Source organism: Bos indicus x Bos taurus, chromosome 25 (assembly GCF_003369695.1).
Source record: "Bos indicus x Bos taurus breed Angus x Brahman F1 hybrid chromosome 25, Bos_hybrid_MaternalHap_v2.0, whole genome shotgun sequence".
In the NCBI taxonomy this organism is placed as follows: Eukaryota; Metazoa; Chordata; class Mammalia; order Artiodactyla; family Bovidae; genus Bos; species Bos indicus x Bos taurus.
Window position 1 is genome coordinate 15,236,164 of NC_040100.1, and position 11,596 is coordinate 15,247,759.

At 56.8% G+C, this 11,596-nt stretch overlaps 1 protein-coding gene across 1 annotated transcript; it reads right to left on the reverse strand.

Moving 5' to 3' along the window:
* Positions 1-698: 698 nt before the first annotated feature.
* On the reverse strand, positions 699-11,056 carry TRIM72 (tripartite motif containing 72). The gene is made up of 7 exons (XM_027527631.1): positions 10,810-11,056; positions 9,989-10,385; positions 6,676-6,771; positions 6,357-6,587; positions 5,875-5,897; positions 3,996-4,114; positions 699-2,904 (listed from the first exon to the last, which is right to left on the reverse strand). Exons 2-7 carry the CDS (start codon positions 10,376-10,378, stop codon positions 2,315-2,317), a joined length of 1,449 nt encoding a protein of 482 aa, XP_027383432.1. The 5' UTR covers positions 10,379-10,385; positions 10,810-11,056; the 3' UTR covers positions 699-2,314.
* Positions 11,057-11,596: the final 540 nt, after the last annotated feature.

The following is an 11,596-nucleotide window of genomic DNA, read 5'->3' on the forward strand; positions in this document are numbered from 1 at the left end:
AGAGTTCAGTAGGGCCAGAGTGTAGACATATGTGTAGAGAAGGCATAAGATGAGGCTGGAGGGGGACTTCCCTGGCAGTCCAGTGGTTAGGACTCTGGACTTTCACTGCTGAGGGCCTGGGGTTCAATCACGGGTGGGTGAAATAAGATCCCACAAGCCTCCTGTAAGCAACTTGGAATCCTTGGAAGTTTTGAAAAACTGAATCACATGATCATACTTGGATTTTTAGAAAGATTTTATGGGTCCATCAAGACTAAAGGCTGGACAGGCAGTGAGAAGATTGTCATTGTTTACTTGCTCAGTCTTGTCCAACTCTTCGTGACACCATGGAATGTAGCCTGCCAGGCTCCTCTGTCCATGGGATTTCCCAAGCAAGAATATTGGAAAGGGTTGCCATTTCCTTCTGCAGGGGATCTTCCTGACCCAGGGATCAAACTCGCAACTCCTGCATAGGCAGGCAAATTCTTTACCTCTGAGCCACTGGAGAAGCCCATGTCAAAGTGTAGTCGCTCAGTGGGTGTCCGACTCTTTGTGACCCCGCAGACGGTAGCCCACCAGGCTCCTCTGTCCATGGGATTCTCCAGGCAAGAATATTGGAATGGGTTACCATTCCCTTCTCCAGGGGATCTTCCCAACCCAGTTATCAAACCCTGGTCTCTAGAACTGCAGACAAATGATCAGTCGTCTCTTGACACAGATTTAATAAGGAAGGAGTCAGACTGTAATCGCATTTATTCACGCTGCTGGATTTGACCATCAACGAATCCCTTCACTTAACAGTTTTATTTTCTAACAAGAAAGAGTTTCTCAGATGAATTCTCTCTTGTGTCCCAGAGCCAGGGCACAACAGGCCTTCCTCTGGGAGACACAGCCAGGAGTGTACCCCCAGCCAGATCCTTTCTTACCCTACACCTTCCTCTTCCCTCCACCCCCAGAAAATTCCCACACTGGCGTCAGTTGCCAGAGGGTCCCAGACTTCACACAGCAGCATCAGCAGCAACCCCACTGGCGATAGCAAATGTCCCCAGGCCTTCATCCTTTCTTAGGATGGGAGGGGCAGCAGTTCCACCTGCCTGAACCCCCAAAGCCTCTCCCTCCAGGGAAGAGGGGCTCCCACTCTTGGCTTCAGTGGTTATTTTAGACCCAAAGGCCTAAAAAAATGTTCATACTTAAGGAAGCAACTCGGGAAGGGAGGGTGATGAGATGGGGGCTTCCTCTGCTTCACAAGCAACAGGCCCCAGGGCAGGGCTAGCATCAGGCTCTTTTTCTTGGTTGGCAACTGGGGGGTGTCCTCCACATCTGAGACACTCAGTCAACATAATCCAGAGGCAAAGGGCAATAAATGGGGGGTTGGTTTATTCACCCAGCAAAGGCTCTGGCTTCCCAGGAGGCACTAGTGGTGAAGAGCCCGCCTGCCAATGCAGGAGACGTGGGTCCGATCCCTGGGTCAGCAAGATCCCCTGGAGAAGGGCATGGCAACCCACTCCAGTAGTCTTGCCTGGAGAATCCCATGGACAGAGGAGCCTGGCAGACTATAGTCCACAGGGTCGCAGAGAGTCGGAGACAACTGAAGCACTTTGGCACACAGGCTCTGACAGTTTTTAAATGGCTGTGTGTGGCCTGGAAGAATGTATTTAGGGTTTTCTGTGCCTCATGGCTGACAGCTTCGTGATAATTCTGTGTAAGAGCAAGCTGACTGAACAGAAGGCCGGCTGAGTCAGCAAGGCTTCAGGTGTGATCCAGCTTGTGAGAGGCAGCATCAGCGGTCCCCGAGGACTTGCTAGAAGGGCCCACTTTTGACCCACCCCCGACCTACTGAACCAGAAATTCTGCCATCTGGGCTTTAGCCAAGGCATTCCGAGGTGCTTTGAAAAGGTGATTTTGGTACAAATGCTCCAGTCGGAGAATCACCCCAGTGGAAGGCCTCTTGCGGTGGTGAGACCAGACCAGACCTCGGAGGCCCCCCAAGGCGGAAAGGACCGGGAGGCTTCCGGGCCTCCTGACTCCCACAGAGTTCTCCAGCTGCTCCCCTCTCTCCTCCCCAAGCCCCCTGACCCTTCCTCAATCTCAACTTCTTCCCCGATCGCTGGGGCTTCCCAGTTCGCCAGCTAGAGTTTCTCCATTGACCTGACTTCAGGTCTCCCCTTCCCATTACCACCCCAACCCCTGGCGGGCTGTCTCCAGCACATGCTAACCCCCAACTTCTCAGAATGTTTGGAGTCCCGTCCCCAACCCTCTCCGCCCTGCCTTCAACCCCGGCGACCCCGACCAGACCGGCAGGGCCCCTCACCCCTCCCCGAACCCGACCAGCAGCTCAAGCCTCCGAGCCGGAGCCGCTGCTGACTTCGGGCCCCACGAGCAGCAGCGGCTGCGCATTTTTGCCCTTGTCGTGCCAGCACACATCGAAGAAGGGGTACACGGGCCCCGGCAGGCGCTCATGGAAGGCGAAGAGCAGCTCCAGCGCGTCGGGGTCGCTGGCGTCGTAGAAGGAGAGGACGCCGTCGCCGAAGCTCAAGTAGATCCCGATGCGCGTGGGCCGCCTCTCCGGGGTGCGCAGCGCGCGCGGCTCCTTGGCTTCGACGTGAGCCTCCAGGATCTTGCCGTCGCGCAGCCCGAGCAGCCAGAGCCCCTGCGAGGGCACCGCGTGCAGCCGGCCGCGGCGACCGGCCTGGGCGCCGATCACGCCCAGCGCCCAGCGCGGCTTGTCGCCCACCTCCACCTCCCAGTAGTGCTCGCCCTCGGAGAGCAGCTGGTGCGTCACCACCGCCACCGCCTTGTCGAACTGGCGGGGGTCCTCTCCGGCCGGCGGCGCCTTCTGCTCCGAGCACTCCACGCAGCGGCCCGAATTGGACAGCACGAGGCTCGGGTGCGCCGTGCTCGGGTCAAAGGTCAGCTCCTGCCGCGCTGCCACCGAAAGGAAGCGGGTCAGACCCTGAGGGTGGGCTTCCCTGCGAGCCTTCTCCCAACCTGCCTGCTGGGGGTACAGCTCCTCTCATCCTCCCAGCATCTCTGGGCAGTGAGCCCGCTTCCGCTTACTGACTCGGGCCAAAGGCCACACCTCTCAGGGCTTCAATTTGTTCAGCTGTAAAATGAGGCCATAATTCCCTCCTTCCAGGGTTGTGGGGAGGACTAAGTGGATACAAGGCCATGGCACTCAACATCTAAGGCCTTAGAGCAGGAGATAGTCAGGAAGCCTGGTCCTAAGATAGTCTCAACCTCACCTGGCTGTGTGACCAAGTCAGGTTTGACCAGTCTCCGGGCCTTAGTCTTCTCTTGACTAAAGCAGAGGTCCCTTCATTCCCCCCAGTGAGGCCAGGTATACATCGCCTGGAGCTCTAACTCCCCAGTGGGCTCTATCTCTTGCGGAGAAGAAGCCCTTGGGTCTCCCGGGCCACAGGACAGCGTCAGTGTCTGACCCCAGGGTTCCAGCTCCGCAGGTCCTCAGCTCCCAGTGAGCAGGGCATATCGTCCCCACTGGTGGGGCACAGCAGGGGCAGGGACGGTCCATGGGTCTTGCAGGGCTCAAACCCAGGCCCCAGCTTCCCCTGCTGCCGGCAGCAGCATCCTTTCAGTAAGCAGGACTTACTGTCAGGACTTCCCTCGTGGTCCAGTGGCTAAGACTCTGCACTCCCAATGCAGGGTGCCTGAGGTTTGATCCTGGTTGGAGAACTAAAATCCTATAGCCAGGAACTAAAGATTCCACGTGCCACAGTGAAGATGGAAGAGCCCTCATGCCCCAGCTAAGATCCAGTGGCACAGCCAAAAAAAAAAGCAGTGCCCTCTCCATGTCAGTCACCCACCTGAAAACCCCATGCCCTTTAAAGTCCTTCTCTGGGCACAGGTTACAAGGGTACTAACCCCAAGGGAAAGGGGCAGTGGGCACCTTCTAGGGTGATCTCCCCAGTTGGGATTGAGAGGCCTCTCTGTATGCGGCTGGGGCCTCCCATCAACCACACCATCACAAGCACAAACCCAGGGTGGGTCCCTCCCAGTACCTGGCATCAGAGCCCGGAACATCTTCCTCCACACCTGGAATTTGAAGTCATCTGAGATGATGGGCAGCTGGATGTCCAGACGGGCAGGTGGTGGTGACTCTGCCAGGATCTTCTGCAGCCTGGGGGTGGGGAGAGGGGAGAAAGGGTCAGTGAAGGGACTCCCTGGAAGAGACACAGAGTAGGGGGAGGGCAAGGGGCAGTACCCAGAAGACAGGAGGAAGGAGCTGTGGTCAAGTTCCAGGATGTGCCCCCCCTCATCATACCCTGGTTTAAAGCCCTTCTGTTTTCATTTGTTTGGAAAGATGAAAAAGGTGTGGAGATGGATGGTGGTAATAGTTACACAACAAGGTGAATGTACTTAATGCCACTGCACTTAAAATGTACCCCAAAAAAAGGTTAAAATGGGGAATTTCCTGGCAGCCCAGTGGTTAGGACTCTTCCCTTTCACTGCCAGTCCCTGGTCAGGAAACTAAGATCCTGCAAGCCATGCAGTGAGGCAAAATAAAAAAGAAAAAAACTTGGTTAAAATGGTAAATTTTATGTTATGTATATTTTGTTGTTTTTGTTGTTTAGTCTCTAAGTCATGTCCAACTCTTTTGCGAGCCCATGGATTGTAGAAGATCAAACCAGCCAATCCTAAAGGAAATCAGTCCTGAATATTCATTGGAAGGACTGATGCTGAAGCTGAAACTCTAATACTTTGGCTACCTGATGCAAAGAACTGACTCACTGGAAAAAAACACTGATGCTGGGCAAGATTGAAGGCAGGAGAAGGGGATGACAGAGAATGAGATGGTTGGATGATGACTTGATGGACATGAGTTTGAACAAGCTCCAGGAGTTGGTGATATACAAGGAAACCTGGCGTGCTACAGTCCCTGGGGTCACAAAGATGGACACAACTGAGCAACTGAATTGATGATGACTTGATGGACATGAGTTTGAACAAGCTCCAGGAGTTGGTGATAGACAGGGAAACCTGGCGTGCTACAGTCCCTGGGGTCACAAAGATGGACACAACTGAGCAACTGAATTGAACTGGGTTAGGGTTAGTCCATGGGATTTTCCAGGCAAGAATACTGGAGTGGGTTGCCATTTCCTCCTCCAGGGGATCTTCCTAACCCAGGGATTGAATCCATGTCTCCTGCATTGGCAAGCAGATTCTTTACCACTAAGCCACCAGGGAAGCCCATGTATATTTTACCAGTATTTTTTCAAAGCCTTCTCTTGGGATAAGGTCCAGCTCCTCCCCCTTCACAGTTTGGCCCCCTCCAGCCACACCAGCTTCATCTTCGCTTCCTCTTAGCAGTCTGCACTTGCTGTTCCCTCTGCCTCCAATGCTCTTCCACCAACTCTTTACTTGCATGCTATGTCGCTTCAGCCATGTCTGACTCTTTGCAACCCTATGGACAGTAGCCCACCAGCCTCCTCTGTCCATGGGATTCTCTAGGCAAGAATATTGGAGTGGGTTCCCATGCCCTCCTCCAGGGGATCTTTCCAACCCAGGGATCAAATCCATGTCTCTTATGTCTCCTGGATTGGCAGGTGGGTTCTTTACTGCCAGCACCACCTGGGAAGCCTGTTCACTCCTTCAGCATCCAGCTCTAACATGCACACCTTTGGAAAGCCTGGCCCCGCCACCACCCCCCACCCCCCCCCACCCCCCCGATAGCAGCACTGAGTGATGCCTGTGTCCCTGCCCACATCTGTCTCCAGCAGTGGTCTGGGAGGTCCCTGAGGAGAAAGACAGGTCAAGTTCATGTGCGCACAAAGTGCAGGGGAATCCCAGTGGACTGAATAGGAGGAGAGGGTGAACCAGCCGGTGTCCCTGGCAGACAAGGGCAGGATGGGAACAGGGGCAGGGCCAGGCTGATCTCACCTGCTGGTCACCAGGCAGTATTTCTGGAAAGAGAGAAAAAGAGAATGGAGATGAACAGGCAAGGGGGACACTGGGGGGCTTCTGAGGCTGGGGCAGAACACAGAAATGCTGGGTGCGGGGTCAGGAAGAATCAGAAAAGACAAAAGAAACCCAGAATTCAAGGCCACCCCCTTTACTGCTGCGTGAATTAGAAAAAATACACCCTTCCTAAAGAAACTAATTCCATCTGATAAAGTGTCCTAATAAAAATGCAGACCTACAAGGTCTATGATACAAATGATGCCCTCTTAGATACAGCGTCCTTGGGCAGTGCCCCACCTAAACAACCAGAAGGGCCATCCTGGGGCGCACCCCTCCTCAGTGTGTGACCCTGGCTCATCCCTGCCTGTCTCTGTACCTTGGGGTCCCTATGTGACAACGGAATGAGGTCTCCAAAGCCTAAACCCTGGCTGAGGGGCAGAGGGAAGCCATCCAGTGCTCACCATGAGGAACTCTGTCTGAGGCTTGTCTGCCACCTCCTCCAGCACCTTCTCCATCTGCCGCAGCTGCTCCAGGTAAGAGTTCAGGCTCCCCAGCTCCCGCCGCAAGGCGACCCCCGCCTCACCCCGCACTCGCTCGGCTTCACGATCCAAGGAGCCTTCCAGGGCAGCCAGGAACAAACGCATCTTGCCCAGTTGTTCCCCCACTGCCCCCCTGAACTGACGCACCGTCTCCTGGGGGGGCAGACAGGAAAGAGCATTTGCCTGGGGACCCCCAGCCTGGACTCCCAGTCCCCGGGCTTTGCTGGGACGAGTCCCTCACCTCCACTTCCAGCAGCTGATGCTCCAGCAGGGCCACGCTCTTCTCCTTCCGCATACAAGCCTCCTGCAGCTGCATCTTCTGCTGTGGGAGCTGCGTCTGGTGGGGGGAGGGCAGATATAAAGAAGTGATGCTACCGCCCACCTCCCCCACCAAACCCATACCTCCCCGCCTTAACCTGCCCCCTCTGGCTCAGCTTCAATGCCAGCTCCTCTTTCCCCGCCTTAACCTGCCCCCTCTGGCTCAGCTTCAATGCCAGCTCCTCTTCCAGCCAGGCTGGCAACTTATCATCCCCCAAACACAGTTGCTGGTCTCAAGCACTTGCCAGTACCGGTTCTGAGGTCTGGAATGTCCCCCCCTCCCGTTGTCTATCTCCATTAAGTCCTCCCCAGCCTTGTCTTTCCTGATTGCATCCCCCCAGCAGGCAGCCCTTCAGCATAGATCTTTGGGAAGACGATTATCACAGATGTAGTTGGGTCTCCTCCCCCAGACAGGTAAGGGCTTGGCACATAGCGGGTTTCAGGGGGTAGTGGAGGATGTGTTCAGGAGACAGGCAGCCTCCTATTCCTGTCCTTCACCCTATACCTAAAAGCAGAATCTTAGCAAAACCCTCTAACCAGCCTCCCTGCACACTTGTAGGCTCTAAGGGTAGTAGTGTAATGTGAGTTGCTCAGTCGTGTCCAACTCTTTGCAACCCCATGGACCCACCAGGCTCCTCTGTCCATGGGATTCTCCAGGCAAGAATACTGGAGCCATTCTCATCTCCAGGAGTTCTTCCTGACCCAGGGATCTAACCCAGGTCTCCGGCATTGCAGGCAGATTCTTTACTGTTTGAGCCACCAAACAGAGTTTCCCTGGTTCTGAGGGTAGGCAATTGAATAAAAATGTCTTCTGGGACTTCCCTGGTGGCCCAATGGTTAAGACTCTCAGCTGCCAATGCAGGGGGTGTAGGTTCTATCCCTGGTTGAGGAACTAAGATCCCACAGGCAGTGCAGCATGGCCAAAAGCTTAAAAAGAAAGTCTTCTGCATGGACAAACCAAACAAACCTGTGGGCCAGCTCCTACTCTCGGTCTGTCAGTTTGGGATCCTGAAATGCAGGCATAGGGGAGTTCTTAATACCTCCAGCCAAAGCCAGTTTGCTGGGAGGTGCACGGCCCTGGAATCAGACTGTTCCAGTCCTGTCGCCCTGACTTCCAACCTCAATTTTCCTCTTTTGCAGAATGGGAACGGTTATCCCCCACCTACCTTACCTGTGGTTTTGGGGACAAATTGGCAGCCTCCTCCCCACCTCCTCTAAAGGAAACTAGGAGACCCTCTAGGCACTGTTTGCTATAAATCCCCACTGAAATTGGACCATGGGCTACTGCGGCCAGCTGCCAGGTCAGTCTCCTTCCCCAGACATCTTCCAGGGCCACAGCCCTGTCTGCTGCTGGACAGGGTGGCCCTGGAGGCTCTCAGATGTTTGAGGTTCATGGGTGACAGAGCTGAGCCATGGGGACCAAGCACAACGGCACCCTAGAGGCTGGGGGCTGAACAGAGAAGGTTCTTGGAACATCCTATGGTGAGGAAGTGTGGGGAGCAGTGCTCAACACAGTGCACGATGGGTCTCACCGACAGGCTGGTGTCCTTCTACTCCAAGGCAAGCAGGAGGCCACATGACTTTGGGGGTTGTGAGTCCCCCGTTGCCCAGCAGATCCCATTCAACCACTCTTGAGTCTTGGCACATGGTCTCTGGACTAACCCCTCTTCCTCCCCAAGGACCCAGGTGTTCTGCCCTACCCCAGGTTTCTTGTCCCTCATGTGGCTCAGATGATAAAGAATCTGCCTGCAACGTGAAAGTCGTGGGTTCGATCCCTAGGTTGGGAAGATTCCCTGGAGAAGGAAATGGCAACCCACTCCATTATTCTTGCCTGGAAACTTCCATGGACAGAGGAGCCTGGCAGGCTACAGTCCATGGGGTCACAGAATCAGACACACTTTCACTTTTCCCCCTCCTTCCAGGTATCTCTACTTCAGACCTCCAGCTACTTGCTCCCTGGGGCTTAGGGTGGACTGATGCAGACTCTGAAAGACTGTATCCTAACCCGCCTGCCCCTTTGAGGCTTCTGGACTCCCTGGTGCCCCGTTCCACTTCATGGACTCTCTTCTCTTTTTGCAGATAAAGATGGATGAGGATAGGCGTTCTGGGGTCACCAGCAGAGGGGAGCCTGGGTTGGGTGGGCTCCTGGGAGGAGGAGCCTCCTGCAGTGGGCTAGGAGACTACCAGCCAGCACCCCGAGGGACTGGGAAGGCTGGAGTACGAGGGACGGTGAGGCTGGGCCCCTGGAGGATTTGGGGGCCTTAAGGGCGGGGTCTACCCCATCTAGAAGTCTGGAGACTAAGGAGATGTGTCTTGCAACGCTGAAGGTTATGGGCAAACATTACCACCACCACCACCACCCTCAACAGCCGCCTGGAGCAGAGAGTGGCAGCTTCTCCATCGCAGAGACCGTGGACTGCTCCGAGCCTCCGGACTCCGCCTCCACCAGGCCCTGCACCTGTCGTTTATTCTTCCAACAACCCTATAAATGGCTTCATGACATATCTCCCTGGGCCTGTCCTGTGCTACACTCCTGTAGCTCTACACGCGTGTGATCTGCCACACGTACGCCAGGCGAGCCAGCGTGTGCCTGCGTCTCCATTTGCCAGTGTCTGGGCATCCGCGGAGATGGCAAACCTCGGGGCACGCACACTGTGTGTGGAGCCTGGAGGCGTTCAGAACTTCCAGCTCCAACCACAAAAACAGCCTGCACTTGGGTCTCGGTACCAACCCGGGGCTGTGCACTGAGTTGCGCGCGCAGGCGTGCCTTGGCCTCCCAGGTGAGGCTCCATCTGGTAACTGTCAGGTCATTACAAATTTGGTAGCTCCAGGGGCGCGGGAGCCGGGCGGTCCCGGACAGCGAGGCTCCTCTTATCCAGGGCTACGCCCAGCAGCCGAGCCTGTTCGCGTGGGCCGCAGGCACCGACCCTGTCCTCCGCTAGGGCCCCAGCGAGGCAGACTCCGCTCTGCCGCTGCGCTCTTCTCGCATCCCCGCGTGTGCTCCAGCGACCGCGCTCGTCCAGCCGAGGCCGGTCTCCGAGCGCTTCTTCCAGGCTCTGGTCTCCGCCAGGCCCCGCCTTCAGCTCATCTTCCCTAGCCGCCCCGCCCCGCCCCGCCCCGCCCGCGTCCCTGGCACCTCCAGGGGCCCCGGGCCCTGAAGTTGAGGCCGGATCGGCCCGACCCCGACCCGTCCAACCATCCCATCCGACCCCGATCCCCGCCGGAGGGGCCCGCACCTTGAGGCGCGCGTGGGCTTCGGCGGCCGGCAGCAGGCGGTGGCCGCGGTGGGAGCCGAGCGAGGCGCACACGCCGCACACGAGCGCGCGGTCCTGCTCGCAGTAGATGCTCAGCGGGTCCAGGTGCTCCTCGCAGTGGCCCTGCGGCACCTGCGCCAGCCCCTCCACCAGACGCGCCAGCTGCAGGTTGGTGCTGAGCGCCTGCGGCCGCGTGGGAGCCTGGCAGCTCGGGCAGAGCACCGTGCCGTCCGCCGCCGGCTCCCCGGCCACGCGGCTCAGGCAGGCGCGACAGAAGCTGTGGCCGCACTCGGCAGTCACGGGCGCGTCGAACAGCTGCAGGCACAGCGGGCAGGACAGCTCCTGGTGCAGGAGGCCGGGCGCGGCCGACATGGCGGGCCTGCGTGGAGGAGGGGTCCGTCAGGGAGGCGAGACCCGGGCCCAACCTCTAGAGGCCTCTCAACCCACACAGAAAGGGACTCTGGCTCAGGCCAAGGGAGAAAGGGAGACTCCCTTTCAGGCCCAAAGGCAGCCTCAACTGCAGTTCTCGTCCCCAGCCCACCCCTCCACCCCACCCAAATAGCCCCTGTCAGGGACCTGGCTCAACCCCTGTTCCTAAACTTGAGGCTGGCTTTCAAACCCCGTCCTACCCACAAATGTCCTTCCCCTGACTTGGCCCCTGGCCTCAGCCCCAATCCCAAATTCTCCAGTGTCCCTGCCCTCTCCTCTCACCTCTCTAGGACTCGAAGCAAGCCCCTGTCCCCGTGTCCCTCCCCTTCCCCTTATCCCCAGCCACCATCCCCCACCAGGACCCCAGGACTCACAGGTCTGGCTGGAGATCTTGGCTAAAAAGAGACTCCCAAGAGGCCCAGTCAAGGTCAAGCCTAACTGTAGGTGGCTCCGAGCTGTGTCTGAAGAAAAGCAAGCACCAAGCTCAGAGCAAGGACGTGGGCACCACGGGTGATTGGCGCGCGGTGAAGAGCAGACAGACCCTCCAAGGCTGAGCCCTGGCCCCAGGACTATATATAGCTTGCCCGGCCCATCCCCTCACATCACTTCTGGAAACTGCTCTAAAAGTGAGGACTGAGCGGTCAGCGGACAAGCGTCACATGGCAAAGCCACCTGTCCTGGCCCATCACACTCTGCTGTCCCCTGCCCAGCCTGGAGCCAAAACTCAGAGCTAGCAGAGAGACAGGGCCTCTGAAACCACAGAAAAGACAGAAACATGATTGGAAGGAGTCTCCGCTTTCTCCCCAACTTCACCATTTCCAGCCTCCCCTGTTCCCTCCCTGTGGCCCCCTCCCCAGCTTATCACCCACTTATTCCCCAAACTTAAGGCACAAAGTCACACGGGACAGAATCTCCTCCAACCCTGAAAGCTTTCCTTCTTGCAGGACTGAGGGCAGGGTCTTTCCCCAGCTGGAGTTTCCAGTGCTCAGCACAAGCCCTAGAGCCACGTGGGCCTCCCTGAGTGCTCAGGAAAGGAACGACAGAGGGACAGTTTAATTAATGAATGAACTATATCCAGAGCCGGAGGTTGAAACTCCATCCTGCTCTGGGAGCCTCAAGGCTTATCCTTCAAATCTCAGTGTAAATTGCATTCAGCATAAA

Bases quoted from the DNA above. Each gene is read 5' to 3' on its own strand.
- TRIM72 (XM_027527631.1), bottom strand. From the start codon at position 10,378: ATGTCGGCCGCGCCCGGCCTCCTGCACCAGGAGCTGTCCTGCCCGCTG. The intron at 6,772-9,988 runs GTGCGGGCCCCT...TCCCCCCACCAG, and splicing joins AAGCCCACGCGCGCCTCAAG to ACGCAGCTCCCACAGCAGAA. The intron at 2,905-3,995 runs GTACTGGGAGGG...TTTCGGTGGCAG, and splicing joins GTTCCGGGCTCTGATGCCAG to CGCGGCAGGAGCTGACCTTT.